General features: G+C 43.3%; 1 protein-coding gene across 1 annotated transcript; it reads right to left on the bottom strand.

Moving 5' to 3' along the window:
- Positions 1-69: 69 nt before the first annotated feature.
- lamb3 (laminin subunit beta-3) lies at positions 70-17,586 on the bottom strand. Its single transcript, XM_020648402.3, has 23 exons — positions 17,483-17,586; positions 17,332-17,380; positions 15,289-15,443; positions 11,859-11,973; positions 10,592-10,665; positions 10,191-10,382; positions 10,006-10,069; positions 9,740-9,918; positions 8,675-8,795; positions 8,214-8,402; positions 7,948-8,103; positions 7,070-7,263; positions 6,819-6,915; positions 5,691-6,057; positions 5,353-5,513; positions 4,997-5,208; positions 4,594-4,800; positions 3,887-4,031; positions 3,577-3,784; positions 2,707-2,848; positions 2,436-2,612; positions 1,546-1,699; positions 70-1,293 (listed from the first exon to the last, which is right to left on the bottom strand). The coding sequence occupies exons 2-23, from the start codon at positions 17,354-17,356 to the stop codon at positions 1,154-1,156; spliced, it is 3,474 nt and encodes a 1,157-aa protein (XP_020504058.2). The 5' UTR covers positions 17,357-17,380; positions 17,483-17,586; the 3' UTR covers positions 70-1,153.
- Between the last annotated feature and the right edge of the window lie 3,360 nt (positions 17,587-20,946).

The following is a 20,946-nucleotide window of genomic DNA, read 5'->3' as shown; positions in this document are numbered from 1 at the left end:
AACCATTACAGAGTCCGAAGCCTTTGGTGGTCTTTTTCCACATATAATACTAAATCATAAAAACAACAGAGCAATTGAAACAATGGAATTTAAGACTTTCTGATTTGGGATAAGTAAGGAAAAAACTATGTTTACAGAATATAAGACTTTTCTCGTTTCTTTGCATTAGCGTGATATTTGCATCTTTGCATCTTCCTGACCACAAGAGGCAGCTCTAAAAACTGGATAATATCCGTCTCGTCTGTGCACAGGTCGAGTATTTAATATCAACAAAGTCACATGTGACCTGTGGTGACTCATGACGTAGCTTAAATAGCCTGCGTCATCACGAGACATGGCCCTACAGAGTCTTCTCGCCAAGATTCCCCAGCGACTGTATTCATAGAACCGTGGTTACAAACGTAACTCTCGTTTAGGACCACCATCATAGACTATGTTTTCTGTAACTTTTTAAAGGTTCATAACGCAACATATGGAAGCTCTAAGAGGACAAGTATCCACACATTTGATTTTATTCCAATTTTTTCTTAATGATAACGAGTACATTTAGGTTGTTTTTTCATGAGATCTTTGGATGACAACGCTGGTTTCCACATGATAATGAGAAAATTCTAGTAACTTTCTAAACATTTTGAGAAATTAACGGGAATACCAGCTTTGTTATCTCGAGATAAGAGAGTTGAGATGTCGAGAAAACAACAAAAATGTTCTTCTTTTCTCAGGAAAATGGGGAAAAAATTGAATAGATTTATGTTGTCATATGGCTACCTTGGTTACATATACAGTATGATAACAGTTAGATTTTCATTGAATTTATTTAGGCTACATGAGGGAAAAAAACTTTGCACTTTGGGGTTAAATATTGTCTGAAAATCTACAAAGAAATCTGTACATGTTAAACTGCAAAGGTGAGGAGTATTTTGTAAAGCTCTTTGAACCTTTCTACTGTCTTATTCCGTCCATGATGATTGTTTGCTATTTCTTCAAATTTAGAAACAAATGCAACACAAGAGTTGCAATGTGACAGAGAAGAGTCATAGTGCTAGAGAAAACACTTTTTCTAACAGTAGATGTGGTTGAAGGTTGGTGTGAAATGATAATGTGGTCATAGACAGACGGGGGGGGGGGTTGGAGGGCAAGGGGTGCGCAACTCTCAGCCCTTGCATTCTCTATGGTTAGTGCCATGAAGTCGAAGATCGGCCAACAGTTCTTTCACCTTAGCGTCGAGTCCTTCAAGGTTGAGTGACTTCTGGAGGATCTCGTCCTGTAGTGTCCTCAGGGTATCTGCTTTACCTGGAAAAAAGAGAGAGAGGGTTTAGCGTTCCTATGCAGCTTATAAAGAATGCAGCTGATATTTTATGGCAGAGTGTTGATGTAAACATTCAAGGCCTCATGGAGAAAAAAATGATACCCTCAAACAGCCGATGTAATTAGTAGAACAATCCAATATAATAAAAGCATGCACTTCACATTTCGACAGAGGGACAGACAAAAGCCCCTCGAACATTAAGGGACTCGTGCTGTGTTGCCGTTTCGCTGTCTTACCTTCCAGAGAGTTCATCATGTTGTCTGTTGTGTCTACCAGAACTCCGGCGTCGTCCTTCAGTTTCTTCAGTCGATCCTCTACATCTCCGGGCAGAGGACTGGTTGGAGCCTTGTCTTTAAGACGGCCGAGCTGATCCTCCAACGTCGACAGGTCCTGCAAACACACATCTCTGTGTTAGTAAATCGTTGAAACCTCTTCAAGGCTTTTAATGACCTTCAGGCTAAAGATGACGCATGTTAAGAAACGACTGACCTTAAAAAAAAATCATCATGCTCAAAAGGCTGTGACTAATTTTGTTTCACACTTTTGGTGGAAAAGTCAAACTGGAGTTTTAAAATGCATGAAAAAAATGTTAATCTGACTGAAGTCCATTTTCTCCAAGTTGGACTAACACACGCTGGGGGTCGATTTACTCTTGCATGGATACGCCTCAATTGGCCCCAAAACGGGCTCCAAACGGGCCTCGGGTTTTGAACCAGAAGTTGAACAGCATAAATGATATCGTCATAGATGCATGAGGGAGGGGTGCATCTCATTTGCATTAAAAGTAAAGCATGGAGTTTTTGCCAAAATGTGCAACGCTGTTAAGTTATTTTCACCGTTCAACAAAAAAACAGTTTGCTGCTTGCTAACTTGTTCTTTGATTGTTTAATGTGTAACATAATATGAAGAAGGTCCAACAGTTACTAGCTAAAAAGGGGGCGTATTGGCACCTTGAGACATACTTCCATCAATAAGTCGATTCCCCCTCTGTGAGAAAAGGACAGCAGTCCAGTTAAACAGCCCAATCGAGCTGTAACCATAACTCCACTTAACTGTGTAACATGTAAACATACTGAGTGAAGACTACCAATCGCTTTCAATTTGGCCAAACCAGCCGGTCTCTCACCTCCATTCCATCATCGGCTTCGTCCACAGCTTGGTCTGCGTTGTCCTGGGCTTCTTTGGCCTTCGGTCTTGCGTTGTCCAGCAGCTTTTTAAGCTCATCCAGCTGAGGTTTCAACGGCGTTATTACAGTTGTTATATCGTCCAGTGTCTTCTCTGCTGGAGTCAGCGCATCATTAGCCTGCACAAGGAGAAGCACATTACAGCTCAGTAAAAGCTATGCAGGCGATTAAGTCACAATGGCATGCACTGTTTGACGTCTCCGTGCTGCCTACCGTGGTCAGGGTGTTGGTCAGGTTTTCTATCTTGTCCATGCTTTCCTGCAGTTTTTCCTCCAGGTCAGTCATGGAGCCCTCCACTGTGCCTAAGCCTGACACCAGCGAGTCCACGTCTCCCTTCACTCCCAGTGCGGTGTCCCTGTGGATATGAAACCAGGGGGAAAAACCTTTAAATAAGTGAGGTGCTAAAAAAGATACACAGAGCAATCAGACTCAAGAGAGGACGGAGGAGGATGGAGCGGCTTAAAAAATATTTCTGCTCTTCTACGCTGACCAGCTGTATAAAAATCAAGGAGTACCAATGTGTAGGCCCCGCCCACTACGCTCTGCCAATGAAAGGCAGTCGTCTGATCGAACCTTCACAACAGGGTCCTAAGTCTCTGACTAGACTCTTCTCCTCTGTCGCCCCCCGGTGGTGGAATGAACTTCCAAACTCCATGTGATCTGCAGAGTCCCTCTGCACCTTTAAGAAAAAGCTAAAGACCCAGCTCTTTCATGAATACCTACTAACTTAATGATGATGGTCTCCATATTATTGATGATGATGATGGTAATGACGATGGCTTTTGTTTGATAAAGACGACTTATAAGATGGTTTCTATACTGATTAGAGCTCTCAAGAACTGCCCTCAATGTTGTGCTTTGCCTCTGGTCACTTCCTGTCAGCACCTGTGTGTCCAATCAGACTCAAAGCTGATCGTTTGCTCGTACTGACATTGTTCCCTTTTTTTCTAGATCCTTGCTTGTGTTGTTCTTACTCTCTGATGTACGTCACTTTGGATAAAAGCGTCTGCTAAGTGAATTGTAGAATTGTAGAATCTTAATACACGACATAAATCTGGGATAAAAAATGGGAAGAGAACACACCTGGCATCCTTGGCATCATCCAGGAGTTTCTTGGCTTTTTTAAGCAGTGGCTCGGCGTCCTTCAACACCGATGTACTGTCTGGCAGATTGTCCGCCAGATTCTTCAGCTCATCCGCCTTCCTATTCAGAGCGGCCAGATTTTGAGGAAGTTTGGTTTTCAGGATCCAGTCGCTCACCTCCTTGATGTTGGTCAGGTTGGAACCTGGGTCTGTGAAGACACACCAGAATGTTGAAGCATATTGACTTCACATCAAATCCAATAAAACTAAATTCTAACTTTGCCACGTTCTACACTAAAAACAGTGTTTACCTGACAGAAACTCTTTGAGCTCTTCCACAACATCACGCGTCTCCTGCAAGTCTCCCTCCAGATCGTCTCGGGTCTTTTTCATCTTGTCGGATAGCTTCTCTGCCGTATCTCTCACCTGATTGGTTGCCTCTTGTGCATCCTGGAGCTGTAAGAAATGGGAAATGCTTTAAGGCTTTATCTGTGATTTTTTGACGCAGCAGATGTCGCCCTTGAGTACCAGCATGAAACCAAAACAACTCGCGCCGCATTGTTGTGTTAGCATGCTAATGCTAGCGATCTTTACTATGCTGGTATCTTCACACTGCATGTAAATTTACCTGAAATGAGCGTGATCTAGAAACACAGTTAAGCAGTGAGTACAGTATGTTATTCTTCTTTTCTCTAGTCCCTCAATTAAACAACTTTTATACACGAGGGGAGGAGTCAGCCGGCCGTCCCGGCGATGTAAACAAACTGAAGATAGGACTCTGAAAACTCTGAAAACATCACAGACAGTGGGACTCGGGTGTTACACCCATTGTAGACAGTCATGACTCACAGAGTTATTTTCAGAGGATATACTTGATTTATATTATATTTAAGTGTATTCGCATATAAAGCCTTTAAAACCGAGAAAAGTATCAAAATAAACGCTGCAGCTGTGAACCTGGGTGTTTGAAAGAAGTTGAATAAACACAGCAGAGTGTCTTTTTTTCTTTTTTTTTTACCTTCTCTGCAGCATCAGTGATCTTCCCTGTGAGCTTGTCCAATTTGTCTTTCACGTCTTCGGCATCGACGTCGGCCTTCTTGCCCAGAGGCAGAGCGCCCACACACTTCTCCCCCTTCTTGCAGGGCGGTGCTCCCTCCGGTGGGCACAAGTCTCCCCCCTCACACTTCAGCGGGGTGCAAGGCTCCGTGCGAACACTACCACACACCTGAAAAAGACACAGAGAGCGTACACAGTGTTTTAAAGTGCAAAAACCAGAGATAGGGGTTTAGGATATTAGGGGTGCCTTGATGCTTCATAATGTGACATCTGGAGCTTTCCCATGGTCACAATCAGAGGCCAAAATGTGATCATCTTCAGCACTACACGACCTCTCTTTATGATGACAGATTTGTGAGATTTACCTGTTTGGCTACAGGAGTGAGGTCCGGTTTGGAGGCCATGTTCTGGTTCAGTTTGTCCAGGTCTTTGGTGTTGGCCGGCTGCACTTTGTTATACAGATCCTTGGTCTCGTCTCTGTTGTTAGTCGACTCCTGCAGCGTCTGTTTGGTGTCTTCTGCTTTCTTCACTGCGTCTGTAGACTCGTCATAGGCGTTCTTGATCACTGTAAATGCACCTGAGGGGCAGAAAGACTCGACGTAAGTATGAGGGTAATGTCGATGGTGAGATCAGACATCATCACAGTACATTCAGGGGTGCAATCTTACACCTGCAATCCATGTGTTTAACAAAGTGTGACTAATGTGTCCATATTTCTGACCTGAGTTGTCGGAACCGGGGGAAAGCTCCAAGGCTTTTTTCTTGTCTCTGTATTCCTCACTGAGGCGGTCAAGCAGAGCCTTAAGATTGTCCAGCTCTGAGTCCAAACCAGGAGTTCTGGTCACGGGGGGAAGGTCTGCATCAACCTTGTCCAACTGATCCCTGTGAGACATAAAAAAAAGGTTGCTCGGTTATACATCTGAGAGAAAATTAAATAAAAGAAATTAGAGAAATTAGACGCAAAAAAGTCGGACAAAAGATCACAATAACAATGGAAAACTTTTGCAAACAGCTGATTAGTGTAAGTAGATTCCTGCAAATGTTCCCGTGGTCCCTCACCTGAGCTTGTCCAGTTCAGCCAGTGCATCGTCGATCTGTTTGGTGCTGATGGTTGGCAGGACTAAGGAGTCCTTGATCTGGTTCAGAGTGGTCTCCATGGTGTAGATACGAGGCCCCAAGTCTGCAGGAACTCCAGGAAGAAAGGGGAAACCGGGAGAGAGTTTCTCTACAGCTGAGCTGAAGTTCTTTCGCTGAGCGTCCAGGGTGAAGAAGCAGGAAGGACAGGACTCGCAGGAGGGGAACGAGTCACAGCGTCCTCTGCTGCACGAGTCACAGCGAGTCCCTATGACGCCCGGCCGACACAGACAGGCCCCCGTATTCTTGTCGCACATTCCTGGAAGGGTTCCTTCAGGATCGCACTTGCACACTGTGGGGAGAGAGGGGCGACAAGGTCAGTGACACACCCATCACCACCCAGTAATCAGTCATTTCAAACTAAGTAAACAGCTAAACCTGCAGCACCGACAAGAACGCTGAAATGCAAAACAAGACAGCTTTTAATGAGTCCGAGGCACACATCGAAAACAAGATATATGGAAACATTTGAAGCAACGTTAGGGTGCTACAGCCTTAACAAGAGAGAGGGAATTAAGAGGGTCCTCAGAGAGTTGGTGGGTTTCTCTCGTTTTTTAGGGGCTCTAAAATAAAGGACATTTTTTAATGCTCATAGTTTACAGGGATCATGACAAACATTTCCTCGTTCTGTGATGTAAGACAGACTGGTCTGTTTCATAACAATCAGGGGTTACATCAGTCCACATCAGAGAGTTCAATTAGCCAAGTGCTAAAGCCGTTTAATGCTAAAGGAGTCAAACGTGTTGAGCTACAGTAGCAGGCTGGAGATGTGTCTTAATTTCAGTATGAAAGGATTAACCTGTGTGTGCGCTCTGCTTGTAACTTATTTAGAGAGACGGCCTATACCTGTTTTGCAAATGCACTCCTGATAATATCTAGATAATTGATGGAGGACTGCCCCTGAAATCCTCCTGATCCAGTTTTTTTTCACACATGCACCTCACAGCGGGAGACTATATCTGTCAGAGTGGAGGAGGGGCCACCTGAATATAATTGTCTTCATGTCAGAGCTATGTTTAGTTTGACAGAATCACAATATTAAGGTTGACTTACGTTGACAGCCGAAGAGAGGGTTTCCATACGAGTTATCAGGACACCCGGTGCATGTTCTGCCTCCAAAGCGTGGTCTGCACTCACACTGACCTGTCACCTGAAGACAAAGAAACCAAAGAAACCATCAGGACATTTTTGGTGAGGATAAAAAACACAAACTTAATCTCTGCGTCAAAATGTTTCTGTCACTTTTTCAATAACTTACAGCACTGACATACTGAGATAACCCCTTTAGAGTCCCCTTCTCTTACCTGGTCACAGGTGTCACCATAGGACCGGGTCGGGTCACAGCCGCAGGGCTCACAGCGTCCTGACAGCGCTGGTTTCCAGTAGCCTTTCGAGCAGACATCACAGGTTCGTCCGTGGAAGTGAGGACGGCAGAGACACTGTCCGGTCAGCGGGTCACAAGCATCGGACAACGAGCCGTCTACAGAGCAGGAACACTCTGGAGAGCAAAGGTTACAATCGTTAGGTGTTGGAGCTATTTAATTGTTGTTAGAATTCGTTTTTTTATTTAATTATTCAACACGTTTTCTTTTTTTAGAATAGATTTTGGGTAATATTTTCTTTTGCTAGTTATTTGTTTCGTAAATTTAGTTTTTGCATTAGTATTTTTGTTAGGTATTTGGGTAACACTGTGGGCACCAGAGGTTATTTAAGTAAGAGGCAGGTAGAGGACCAGCATGCACCTGGGTGGGCCTATGGTAGCAGCAGCAGCCACGATTTTCTTTGTTCTTTTTGGATTTCTTTTGCCTGCGTACATCACATCCCCCATGGTGCATCAGTGGTCATTTGATTATGTTTGATATTAGTTTATTTAGATTTTTTTTTAGTTTTTTAGACAAAAAGCCACTAAATTAGGAAAAACATGTGTTAGTTTTTCTGCAGTGAATTTAAAGAAGTTTTCATATTTTTAAGTTGCTTATCAATCTGGTGATAAAATATGAATGATTTTGTGATTATTTCCTGAAATATTGGACGACAACAGCATTTGAACTTCCCACCCTGTGCATGACTTTAGAGGAAAACGGTTGCCATGGTAAAATGGTTAAAAAGGATAAGTTGGGGTTTGGTTGTGTTTGCAGTTTTTTATAATGATGTCAAAGTGTGATAGAGTTGGATAACTCACTGGAGCAGCCCAGAGGGTCGGATGCACTCAGGCCGTAGTATCCTCTCTTACAGCGGTCGCAGCGGGGTCCTTCAACATTCGCTTTGCACAGACAGGATTCGGAGTTGTGGTCACACTGACCCCCGTTTATCGACCCCTCGGCACTGCAGATACAACCTGAAAGCAGCACGAACACGAGTCTCTCCATCAAAGAGGTTGAATCCACATCTAATCCTTTTTTTGCAACATTTTAGAAAGATCACCACATTTCAGTTTCCACAACTTACGGGTGCAGGCGTCGGGACGGTCCATTTGGCTGCGGGGGTTCGGCTGGTATCCTGGAGCGCACCGGTCGCACTTGGGTCCCGTCGTGTGGTGCAGACACCCCTCGCACACACCTCCGCTCCTCCGCCCGCTGGCCTCGTACACGGCCTGGTCGAAGTGACAGCGCTGGGCGTGGTTGTTACACTCACAGCCTGAAGGGGAGAACAAAAGATGCTTAAAAAAAAAACTGCTCTCTGAGAAATGTTACAAAAGATGCTTAAAAAAACATTGAACTGCTGTCCACTAAAGAGTGAAAAAAATGGTTGTTTGCATTTACACATGCAGCCCCCTCCTGCAAATATCAGGAGAATTTCAGGGCCTATGTGCAGGTGTGAAAGAAAGCCGTATGAGTCTTCACATTAGGTGGTACAGCAGCCTGTTGAGAGAGACATGACAGCCTCCTCAGGTGTGATGGAAGACTTACGTTGGCATGTGTGAGTGTTGTCCTCCTCCGCATGTCTCCAGGGCAGATCGTTGTAGAGATCAGCACAACGCTCGCAGTTCATACCGGCTGTGTTGTGCTGGCAGTCACACTGAGGATTCACCTGCAAGAGAACAAACATGACATGTGAATAGATGTTGAATGCGAGGTCAGCTGGGATCCTGGTGTGCTACATCCTGGTGTTTTAGGCACTCAAGGCAGGTAGCTATCAGGGTTAAATAAAGACCTGTTTCCACCAACCTTAAGCGACCTCAAGCTGGGTCTGGTTTGGTACAGACCAACCAGACCCTTACTTGGTAAGCGCGGTGTAAGCTGGATGACAATAGCCATGTCAGCTATGTAAAAGTGTGACATCACAGCAGTGGGACACAATGTGAAGCCCGACAATAAATTCAAGGAAGAAGAAAATGATGACACATTAATCAATGATCCCCTGGGAGGTCGTCCAAGTAGCAGTGATACGCCCTGACATTATTTGCAATAATATCCTCTATACCCTATTACCGCTGTCACACAGGAAGTGATGTTTTTTTAAACAATAAAAAAACAATATGCAGTGTGTTTAACTCCACCCTTTAGCGTTGGATCGGTCCACTTGGCCCCCCAGCAGAAGGGTAGCAACAAAGTAGGACGGTACAGATCGGGTGCTTTGGTACCATTACCAACTTTTGACCTTACTGAACCGGACTTCTTGGTGGAAACAAGGCCCCTACACAGCATTTATTTAGCTGCCTTATGTTCAGCAAACACATCTGTCTTTGTTCCTAATTTGATGCATGCATCAGGGCCGATATCAAGGGTAGGCATGAGGTCTTCTTGGAGAAGGATCTCCTGGTTGTCGCATAAACCAAAGATCTGAGGTTTTTCTTCTCCTAGATTTACATGCATATGACTTGGAGAGAAACTTACCCCGGCTTTGTGGGAAATTATTTAGCTTATCTTAACCAGAGACCACACCCTGGGTATTTCTCATAATGAAAGCAGGAGGATGTGTTGTGTATCTTTTCCTCCAGAATGTACAAATTCTCAAACACCTGTCCTACATACCTGGATACCGTAGCTGTAAGCTTGTGGCAGGCATCTGTTGGCGTGTCCGTGGCACATACAGCTGCCCATCACCCTCATGTCCTTCAGGGCGAAGAACTTACTGAGAGCTCTGCCGGGCAGACGAGGAACCTCTCCGAGCTCCAGCAGCTTCAGCCTCAGCCCCGTTATCCCCGACACGTCTGTGAAGGAGACAGCTGTCACTCAGAGACACTTCTATTTTTTAATGAGTTTTCTTCTGAGAATATTTCACGGCTGACATGGCTTACCTTCAATTTTTTGGCTGTTGGGAATTGGCACATAAGCATACTGACGCAGAGGGCTGAACTGGATCTGGAGGAGAGAAACAAACATTCTTACACTCTGTTCTTTTCTTTCTTTCCATCACAGACAGTTTCCTTCATTTTGTACCAAACTGTGTGTGTGTTTTTTTTTTAAAGAGAGCTCCTCTTACTGTATGATCTTGGTAGGGGTTGTGTTCAGTAGGGGGCAGTGTGTAGCAGTATGTCTGATCCAGGTCAACAGGAGTTGCTGTTGGGATGCCGGGGAAAGATTTCTGACAGTCTTTAGCCAAGAACAGAGTAGGCTGCCAAGTTTTGCCCTTGTCCTGTGTCCTCTCTATGACCAAGGCACTGGGACGAGGACCCTGCAGAGAGAGAGAGGGATAGAGAGAGAGAGAGAGAGAGAGAGAGAGAGGGAGAAGTAAAAAAAAAATTAAATACTTCAAGTTTAAAATTGATATGTGATGATGTGTACAGGATGTAACAGCAGAGATGCAAAAACCTTAAAAAAAGTAGATGCATTGTGACCTTTATAAACTTTTAACAGGACAGTTATGTGTAAACCGGGTCTCACCTTGAAACTGAGCACCAGGTTGTCGAGCTGAAACAGGTTGTCGAGGTCCAACTCCAGAGTGACGGGTTCCACCTCTACAAGACAAACAAACAAACAAACAAACACTCTCATTATTCACCACAAATAATCATTGGACTTAGACTCACTGATTTGTTCTATCAGAGAAATACACAATTCATTTTCATGAAGATGTTCTTTGGGTATCCTGTAGACAGAGGGCGCTGTTGAGCCCTGTTACAGATTACAGGATCCTTGATTTTGTGGAGAGAGAATCAAGACCTTTACAAAAATGGAGCTCCTGTCAGTTCAGAAAGAATTATCCAGATGTTTGTGATGTGCTCTGACTCTTCAACGAGCTGCAGGTCTTGAGTCTATTCATTCAAACTGAGTGTGGGATTTGACTCAACTGTAAACATTTGACTCATATCTGATACAAAAAACTACATTTTTCAGACGAGCAGATCGGGACAAATAAACGCTGTTCATGACGAGCCTCGTTCCAGCTTGCAATTTCTGCCAAATGGACAAAATGGACTGTTCTTAAATATTGGTTTTCTAATCTTCTGATCACTCAAAGTGTTTTTACACAACGCCACATTCACACACACTTTTGTGCAATGATGTCAAAGGATGTTGTGTAAAGTGCTCATCAGTATATTTACTTCATATGCGTTCATCCACGTGTCATTTTTGGGATTCAGTGTCTTTCAGAATGTTTTTCTAACACTAATATGTGTCTCTAGTCTGTCTACAAACCCCCAATTATGAAGAAAAAAAAAACTTTTTTCCTGCTCCACTTTTCAGAAAATGTGTGCTCAAGCAGGCCATTTGGAGATGTTCCCTTCATGACATCACAAAGGGCAGTAGCCCCTCCCCCAGGTGGGTGACACTCACACAGCTAGGTGTTTGTTCTGCCCTCTGAGTCTGCCTTCTCACCGTAAACAATAGGACATGGAACGAGAAAGACCGAGTACACCCAAGCCCTTCCAGAGAGGGGGCGTGGTCAGGCACAGCTCATTTACATATTTAAAGGTACAGACACAGAAACAGCCAGTTCTGAGCAGGGCTGAAATAGAGGGGTTTATAGGCATGATCAAATACAGGATCAGAGTGGATTTAGAACAAGAAACTTCACACACATGTTTTGAGGAGCTCTGAGACTTATTTAAACTGGTTGAAAAGGAGGAGGATATGTGACCTTTAAAGACACTTTGCATCTTTGTTTCTTTCTGTTTCTGAATCTTTGTTTATTTGAATCTCTCCCCACCTTTCTTGGACTGCCACCATCTGTCTTGTCCCGATGTGGCGAGGACATCCTTCAGGGTGTGAGCCTGTGGACCGTCTGGGTTCCTGGAGTCGCAGGGACAGCACTTCATCCTCCTCTGTAAAGAGAAAAAAAAAGTCCCAAATCAGGTCTAATAGTGCATTTGATATAATTTACTCGTGTTGGTTTAGAGTTATATAACTGTAATGTCCTGAAAACTGACCCATGGACCTAAGGCTAACTTCTAAATCTGTCTCTTTGCCCCGTTTCTGTGCCAGGTAGATAAGCGGTCACTGAGCCAGTTGAAATGGTGGACAGAGACACAGAAAATCAATAATGGTCAAATTATATTCTCTGGGTTGTGAAATAGAAAACATTTGATCGAGCTGGTAAACAACTTGGGACCCCAGAATCAGTCGAATCGTCTTTAGATTTTATAAATATATGCGAGCAGACAGCCCAAATATTCCCTCAAAATTCGCAGTAATTGAGCTGTTTTTCCACTCTTTATGCCATCTCGGTTGTTTTTATGAAGACATGAGGTATGTTTTTTGAATGCACCGACAGCTGGTGTGCCCTCTACGCTGGGTCTTTGCCACCCTGGTACACAAGACCGTGGCCGCTCGCCCTGTAGGGGAAAGTTCACTCACTACTTTGCGCTTCAACAATTTGGCCCTGGAAAAAGTTTCCCCTTCCAGCAACGTGTCTCAAACATGTGAAGACCCCCCTGGGTGACAAGAACAGAGCGAGGGTGGAAAAAAACGCAGTTCCTCAAATGGCCACTTGAGGCTGGCTCCAAAAGTGACTCGATCGTGAGTCACTTTTGACTCGTTAGATAACCCACCATCTCATGGAAGGAAAGCACAGGAAGTTGCTCTGAAGGCAGCCCACATGATCCTTGTGGCTCAAAGCAGGAAGGTGAATAACACTGGCAAAGGCTGATGGGTACCTTTGAAAAACAAACAAGGCTGCACATCCTGCATGAAGGGGTACAGAGTTGAAGGATCGATGTTGTTTCTTTATGTCTACTGCCGGATGTTGATAAAAGAGGCTAGGGTTGGAGACACCACTCTCCAGAACCAGAAACTTGCAGGGCGAAATCTCGTCCAGAAGTGGAGAAAAAACCCTGTGCAGTCTCTCCAATTTTCTGGAGTTTCTGGTGGATGAGTGGAAAATCCCACAATAGAGAAATGCAAATAGAAGCACTGATGAGGTGAATAAATTGTGATACCAGCTCCTGTGCTGAGTCAAGTCGATTACACATAACATTGATATAAAAGTAAAAAATTTTCATTGAAGCATCAAACTCGACTTCTCCAGTGAGATTCTATACCACATGGTAACCAAAGGCCACTAAACCGTTCAGTACAGCACCTCTGTCGGAGACCGCTGACATGAAAAAGTGTTTGTTTGATTATTTGTTACAAAATCTGGCTCAGTGGTGAAGCATACCTAACAAGATGGGACAGGTTTCTCTGAGCATGCTTTCATCTATACAAGTCTTACTCTTTATCTCCAGTCATGCATGCGTGTGTGTGTTTGTTTCAGTGTGTCAGCTCGCAGATACAGGTGAGTGTTCCTGCCGCTCCCTGTCTGGGCAAGGTGCGGTCGGCACAGGTAACAGAAAAAAAGCAACGGGGAAAGTGTTGATCATTCGAGGAGAGTTATCTGTTCCTTGAGGCGTCATAAACACAGCTCACACCCAGTCAGGAATGAAGATTTCCTTAACGTAAACACAAATATTAACTCGCCTGTGTTTCACTGCTGCTTTGTTTTTCAGGCTGGATTTGGATTTAGGGTTGACATAACTAAAATTTTCTCCAGATCCACTTTTTAAGATTTTGGTTGAAATTGTCTTTAGATCCTGACAGACATTAATAACTCATGTTCTCTGAAAAAGGAACGAAGAAAAACCATCATCTGTATCAGTTGTAAACCTGTAAAAACTTCAATCAATGCTTTAGAGGGAGCACAGAGGGGAGGGGGTGGGTGCAGACGGCGCACTGAAGGAATGCTACTTTCAAAATCATGCTAGTTTTAGAAAAATGACTAACCCTTATTAATGTCTGTCAGGACCTAAAGACAATTTCAACCAAGATCTTAAAAAGTGGATCTGGAGAAAATGACCAACCCTGACTTTAACCTCTACATCTTTAATCTGAACTAACAATTAATTTGTAAACAAAGACTTTTATATAAAGGTCTGTATGCAGCAGCTTTCTGAGCTGCATTAGGCAACAGTCAAGCTCTCGACCTTTGCTGCCCTCTTGGTCCATGTTGCACCATCGCTCTTATCATTACACCATGACGTTGCTTAAATGCTGTACAAAAATCAAAAAAAAATTTAAAATATGCATCAAACACTTTTTGTCTGGGGGAAATCTGACATTTCAAATTCAAATTTGAATGAAGATTATCTTGTCAGAAATAATTCAGAGGACTCCTTCACACAGGCAGAATCCAAAGAAAAGCCTGGAGCGCATGAATCACGTATGGAAAATTAATTAAGGTCAAAACGTTATCCCTTGCACCTGAATAAATTTGCTGTCACTGATTCCTGTGTGAAGGAGTCCTCTGAATTATTTTTGACATCTCAGGTGCTTTCTCTTAGAGCACCGACTTCTATCTGTGAAGGGGGCTGAGGCACATGAGTTTCCTTCTACTCTGGGGAGATTATGAAGTGTCAAATTTGTGGAAAAATAAAGGAAAATTGAGTAAAGAAAAGGGTTAGGGGTTAGGGTAGTTCCAGTGAAGTTATGAAAATGTCTGCTAACAGACAATACAATCAAACACTGATCCAACTCACATCAACTTTTCTCTTTTATTTGAGCAAGAAATCGAACTCTTGCTTACTTGCTTGCACTTTGCTTTGCAAAATTAAAGATTATTTCCAAATCAGCATTAAAGTCCAGTAAGGGGAGGATTTTGCTGAGCAGACAGATGGTTTGCTGGCACGGCTCTTTCAAACACTGGGCAAAGAGTACAGTTGCAACACGAGGCTGCTCTGGCACTAAAACCAGACAGTTTCATAAATTGATATTCCAGCCAAAGCCACCACTGTTACATGAGCATCTGTTCACCATGACCTCTACACACCTCCCCTCATGATGGTGCAAACCCTCACGTACAGACCCATGCTTGGTCCGGGTGAACACAGCTGTCCGAGGCAGTGACTGTGTGTGTGTACTCTGACCCAACTGATATGAGTTTATATGAGCCAATATCAATAAAAAAATGCTAATTTGCTTTTGGTTGCCTCTTGAGCTGCATTTTGATTTCAGGTGTTAACTCATCAAAGTCGCCTCCACCTGTGAACAAGTCTCCCAGTATCAAGATAACTAACTAAGATTGGGAGGGGGTTAAGAGAAAGACATTAAAGTGTCTCCAAAAACCTGCAGTGATGAAATACACTTCCTGATGTTTATTTTCCTACCTGTTCATACGGGGTGCAGTAGACCTCGGAGCCTGTGAGGCCGCAGGTGGAGGAGGCGTAGAGCCGGTCAGCTCTGCCCAGGAGCAGGTCATTGGGGGGTGGGTAACAAGCCCCCCGAGAGCAGTCCGTCTGGGCCTGTGATGCTGCAGCGATAGCTGGAAGGAAGAATGGAGCACAATTAGAAATGAAGAGCATCAATATCCTCATCTAAACTCTTTTTCTAAAGTTGATTATTTGAGCCTTAAAGAGGACATATCATCCCCCTTCTCCACCTTTTCAAACAGTCTCCTGTGGTCTAAATGAAACATCTGTGCTGTGCTTTGGTCAAAATATAACATGAATCAAGCACCAGAGGAGGTTTGTGACCCTGTATAAACCAGCTCTCCCAGAACGCTCCGTTTTGGTGTGTGTGTCTCTTTAAATGCAATGAGCCCCCCCCCCCCGTAGACATCACTCCTCTGTAGAGAGAATAAAAATGGAGGACCTGCTCAAAAGTTTTGCTCTAGGCTGGGGGTGGAGTCCATGGGTGGAGATACCAGGGGAGGGGAGGGGATTTCTTTTTATCAGAATCCCACTGTGACATCACAAGGAGAGCACATTTGAAACAGAGCATTTTTCTCTGTGTTGTAAGACTTATGCAGACCACAAACAAAGGACTGGATGGGTTTATTTCACATTTTGTGGGTCAGTAGACACTCAGGTTACCCAGATATATGTTCAAAAACACTGTACAAGTGGATTTTTCAGAATACGTCTCCTTTAAACACAACGTTCTTTAAACACAACGTTCTTTAAACACAACATTCTTTAAACACAGCGTTCTCAGGCCCCGATCGGATGCAGGAACAAAAAGGGAGTTACTTTAGTTCCTTTTGATCATATACCTTTCATAAACACTGACTATTCCATGTTGAATAATCAAACTTTACGAGTCCCAACAGTTACAATACAATCCACTAATTATAAGTTATTAATCAGTCCGTTAACCTTCACTCTGAGAATGTACCCCCTCTCCTCACACACCTTAAACACCGTCAATCCTAACCAACATGATGCTTCTTTAACTTTTGCTCAAACTCGTTCTAAACAGACGGAGCGTTGACAGAGTTTCCCTTCATGATTTGGGCAGGAAATGTTGTCATCCTATCAGAACCAGATAGAAACAGGGACTCAAACGCAGACTCACACAAACGTTGCTGAGTTCAGAAAAAAGCAGAGTTTAACAACAGTCCGGGTCGATACACAGTAAGGCAATCAACCAGGCAAACAAATCCAAAAGGAGCAAGCAAGGTCAAAAATCACTAGAAAACTCACTACGGAAAAAGGCTGAAACTAGGCAACACACTAAAGACCAAAGTAGGAAATATAATCAAACAAGGGAAACAAGCAACACAGGGAAGAATGATAAATTAAAACAACCAAATCTAAACACTGAAATACCAAAAATACAAAACTAAACCAGATCAAATCATAACACATGAATGGAGAAAAAAAGAAATGCACCCATCCCATAACTTTCATTCTAGAAAAGATCAGAGATTTGATGAAGTTAGTCGATCCAAAGATCTAAACTTTGAGCTTCCTACTTCAACATTAATCCTCTCTGTATTCTCACACCTTCAGTGAAACGTGTAGAAACAGTAATTCAAATTAAAGGATGCCTATTTGGGATTCACAACAAGTCAGAGCAAAGCATCGCATGTCCTCAAAAGACTGAGACTAACAAGCTCTACTGCTTTGCACTTCTTTGTTTCTTTGTTTAAGAAATCCAAGCGTTTTCTGTTATTTCATACAGAAGTAAAAACGACGCAGGGAGGGGAAAGTTTTTTGAACAGTTGTGAAATTATGAACTCCTTCCAAGGTTTTCAAAACGTGTACAATCATGACCAGTATGCAGGCTTTCACTGCAGACAATAGAGCTTAGTTTCTCTCCTCAGTAGTGATCATAAAGCTGCATACTTTACACTTCAAAGGATTCAGGTGTGGAAAGTTTCCATATGACTCTATGCACCAGTAAGTGAAAGATAAAGAAGTTAATCTTACCAGCCAGGAGTAAAAGTATTCTCATGTTGTGTTCCTCTGCTGAAAAAGTCTGAAAAAAAAGATCATAAAAAAAATATAAAAAAAATCAGTAATCAGAAACCGAGTAGGGTAAAATCCGAGCCGGGTGACTGTCCGTCGATGTGAGACTCACCTGAAAGTGTGTATGATCCTATCAGCTGTTATCTGAGTTTCTTAATGTGTGTGTGTCTGCCTGGCAGCTGCTTTATAAACGCCGTCTCACCTGGACGGTGTGATACAGTGTGTGTCAGAGTCACACCCTTCACCTCCACACCCTTCACTTCATGAATCAACACACCCTCATACTTACACACACACACAGGCAGACACACGCAGACACACACACACACACACACACACACACACACACACACACAAACAGAAAAACCAAGGTGCTACAAACAAACACACTAAATGAGAGGTAATACACCTCAAATACAAATCTAAAACTGAGCTCAAATCAAATGTAGATACATTGAATGTGTATGAATTGATTAGTTACTTCTGATGGTCTCTTCATATACTCTACCATCGGTGTGTGAATGTGAAGGTGTGACCTGCGGTGTAAAAGTGCTTTGAGGAGCCAGGAGACTAGAAAAGCACAACACAAGCTCAAATCCATTTACCATGTACACATTCAAACCATCTCAGAGACAATCAGAGCAACAACAACAACAACAATGAAAAGGATCGATTTATATCTACAATGTCAGAAATAATTAGAGCTCGACCGATCAATCAGCCAGCCGATATTTCAAAGATGGTGGGTTGTTAGAAAACCCACCACCTCATGGGAGGAAAGAACAGGAAGTTGTTCTGAAGGCAGCCACAGGATCCTTGTGGCTCAGAGCAGGAGTCCTGTGAGTATTCCAGTTTCTAAGATTTGTGTCCCTGATGTTCCCAAAAACCAGATTGCTGGGCTGCAAAGAAAACCCGTCGTCAGTACACCTTTTGTACTGACACATTGCATCTGTAACCGTGTAATATTGACGTCCCAGTGTGTGAATTCACACTGAATTACAATATTCATGCATACACACACAGTGCTGTTCCGCCTCGCTATCAGCCGATTTTAGCGTATCAAGTGAGTATCGGTATCGACTAATTTCATCACAGATAAGCGCCCATATTTGTCGATTTATCAACCAGTCAAAGAGCATTTCATTTGAGTTTCTTTGTATTACACTAGCTGCTCTCTCTCACCTGCAGAGGGCGCTGTATTGATTACAAGAAGCATCATCACTCTCCAGAGGGTCAAGTGGTAACGCATGTACATGCACATTTATTTTCCATCTGTGTTTGATAACTGCATTTGAGGGATCAAGACAATAAATGTGTATATCTTTATCTACTTTCTACTGAAAGATATCAGCCGATATATCATATCTGTGTTTTTTTCTACCTAATGTCGATATCGGTATCGGCCCCAAAAACTTCATATCGGTCAGAGGCCTTGTAATAATGTTAGAAATATGTGTAGTATAATCATCTGTATTTGATAAAGACTTCATTATTGGTTCATAAAAAAGATGTTCAGTGTTTTTAACAGTGTCTGGTGGTCTTTTCCATCCACAAAACGTCACATTTCTTCAAACACACACACAGCTCCTCCCTCCCTGTACAGACACAATAGATGCCCTGCAGGCAGTGTTTCAGGCTGTGTGTTAACTCTGCCGAGCCCTCCTCATCGTCACCTCTGTTCAGGAGAAACAGCAGCCCGAGGGCCAGCTGAGAACACACCTTGAGTTTTTCTCCGTTCTCCGCAGACACACTGACTAAGTCCAGGTACAGGGTGTGTCTCCTGACTCACCTCACACTCACACTCACACACACACACACACACACACACACACACACACACAAACACACACACACACGTATACAAAGACTTCTATGCTCATGCTGATGCAGACAAGTACCATCCTGCCTCCAATAGTTGCAGATTGAACCTCGAGATGTGACTTCCTGGTTACAGCCTTGTGTTTCCGCTCTTGGCCTGTACACCTGAGTAAACTTACGCACTACAAAGCTGATTTTAAATGCCATGGTCGACATTTTTTGGTTGCCGGTAACCAGATATTACAACACCTCAGTGATGTGTTTTCTCCCTCCAGACAAGGAGGAGCTGTGTGATAAACCTTACTGGAATAAAATGATAAGGTCGGAGGAAAGGAGCAGCAGAGGGGAAGACTTTTCCACCTTCCAGTCTTTGTCCGTTTAGGACGGATTTAATGTCCGACAGATCTCGAGTATCTTAGAAAAAATTCAAAAAACTTTAAATATGTGATGAGAATCCATCAAACACACAACATGGTAGCTGTAGCAGCAGAATATTGTTTTTGGGAGATAACAGCCAAGCTACAGAGCCGCTGCTTGTCAACAGGCAGGGCAGGCCATTGCTTGGGGCCCCTGGTCAGTACACATGTGCAGGTCATATAATTAAAATATCAGGAAAAAGTATTTTTTGTCCTGTAATTTAATTCAAAAATTAAAAATGTATTTTTAATATCCGTCTTTTCTCCGTTATTAAACTCAGCTGATGTTGACAAGTTTCTTTGAAGTCTGATCCGCTGCAGCGTCCAATCAATGAGTGATATTCAATAAGGGGGCGTGTCTGTGTGTAAAAAGATTTCCGCAAAGTCAGCTCTCGTGTATCCTCGGCCATCGCTCCTCGGATCTCCCTCCTCTCTCCTCCGTTCAGTGACAAGAGCTTTGGGACGATCCTGAACATGGCGGGTCTAAAACTACTTCCGGTTCGGCCGAGGAGCGAAGAGTGAGGAGACAGAGTTTAAGAGAACTGAGATGCAGGGTGGCCTTCAGCTCGTCTGTATTGTTTGGTCTGGTGTCTCTTCTTTTTTTTTTTGCTGCACCCTGAAAATACATAGTCCACAAGTTTACTGCCTGAACTGTAACCTCAAAAGGTGGTGCACCAACTTTAAGAATATACTAGGCTGATAATATGAGTGCATTTGTTTGGGCTCGGTCCAGTCGATAATGACCTCGTTACATTTACAGATGTGACCTTTTCCCCAGCAGGAAACAAACACTGAGCGACCACTCTGTAAAAGGCTCTTATTTTTAACAGGCTAAGAACAATAAAACTTGAAGAGCGAGCACACGTGCTAAATGTCAGTGTGGGGTCTCCCTGCTCGCTGGGTCTCCCCCCTGAGCTCCTTCAAACAGTGAGATTATTATGAGGATTGCATTGTCTTAAAACACACATCAGAAGGACTGCTCAGCTTTTGTCTGGCCCTAAACCTGTGCAAATGACAGAAAAAGTTATACTTAGCATGGTGCCAACAAAGCACACACACAAAGGGTGTTCTATTCTATCTCTGCTCAATTCTTTACCTGAGATGTTGCATTAAAAGGGACATGTTATGAAAAATCTCAGAGGGGGGTCATTGCATTTAAAGAGACACACACACCAAAATGGAGTGTTCTGAGAGAGCTGGTTTATACAGGGTCACAAACCTCCTCTGGTGCTTGATTCATGTTATATTTTGATCAAAGCACAGCACTTTAAATCTGAAATATCAATGCAACCATTCATTGATGATCCCTGCAATGAGAAAGTCTGTCACAGATCCCAACAAC

Source organism: Labrus bergylta, chromosome 5 (genome assembly GCF_963930695.1).
Source record: "Labrus bergylta chromosome 5, fLabBer1.1, whole genome shotgun sequence".
Lineage (NCBI taxonomy): Eukaryota > Metazoa > Chordata > Actinopteri > Labriformes > Labridae > Labrus > Labrus bergylta.
This window is presented reverse-complemented; position numbering and strand designations above follow the sequence as displayed.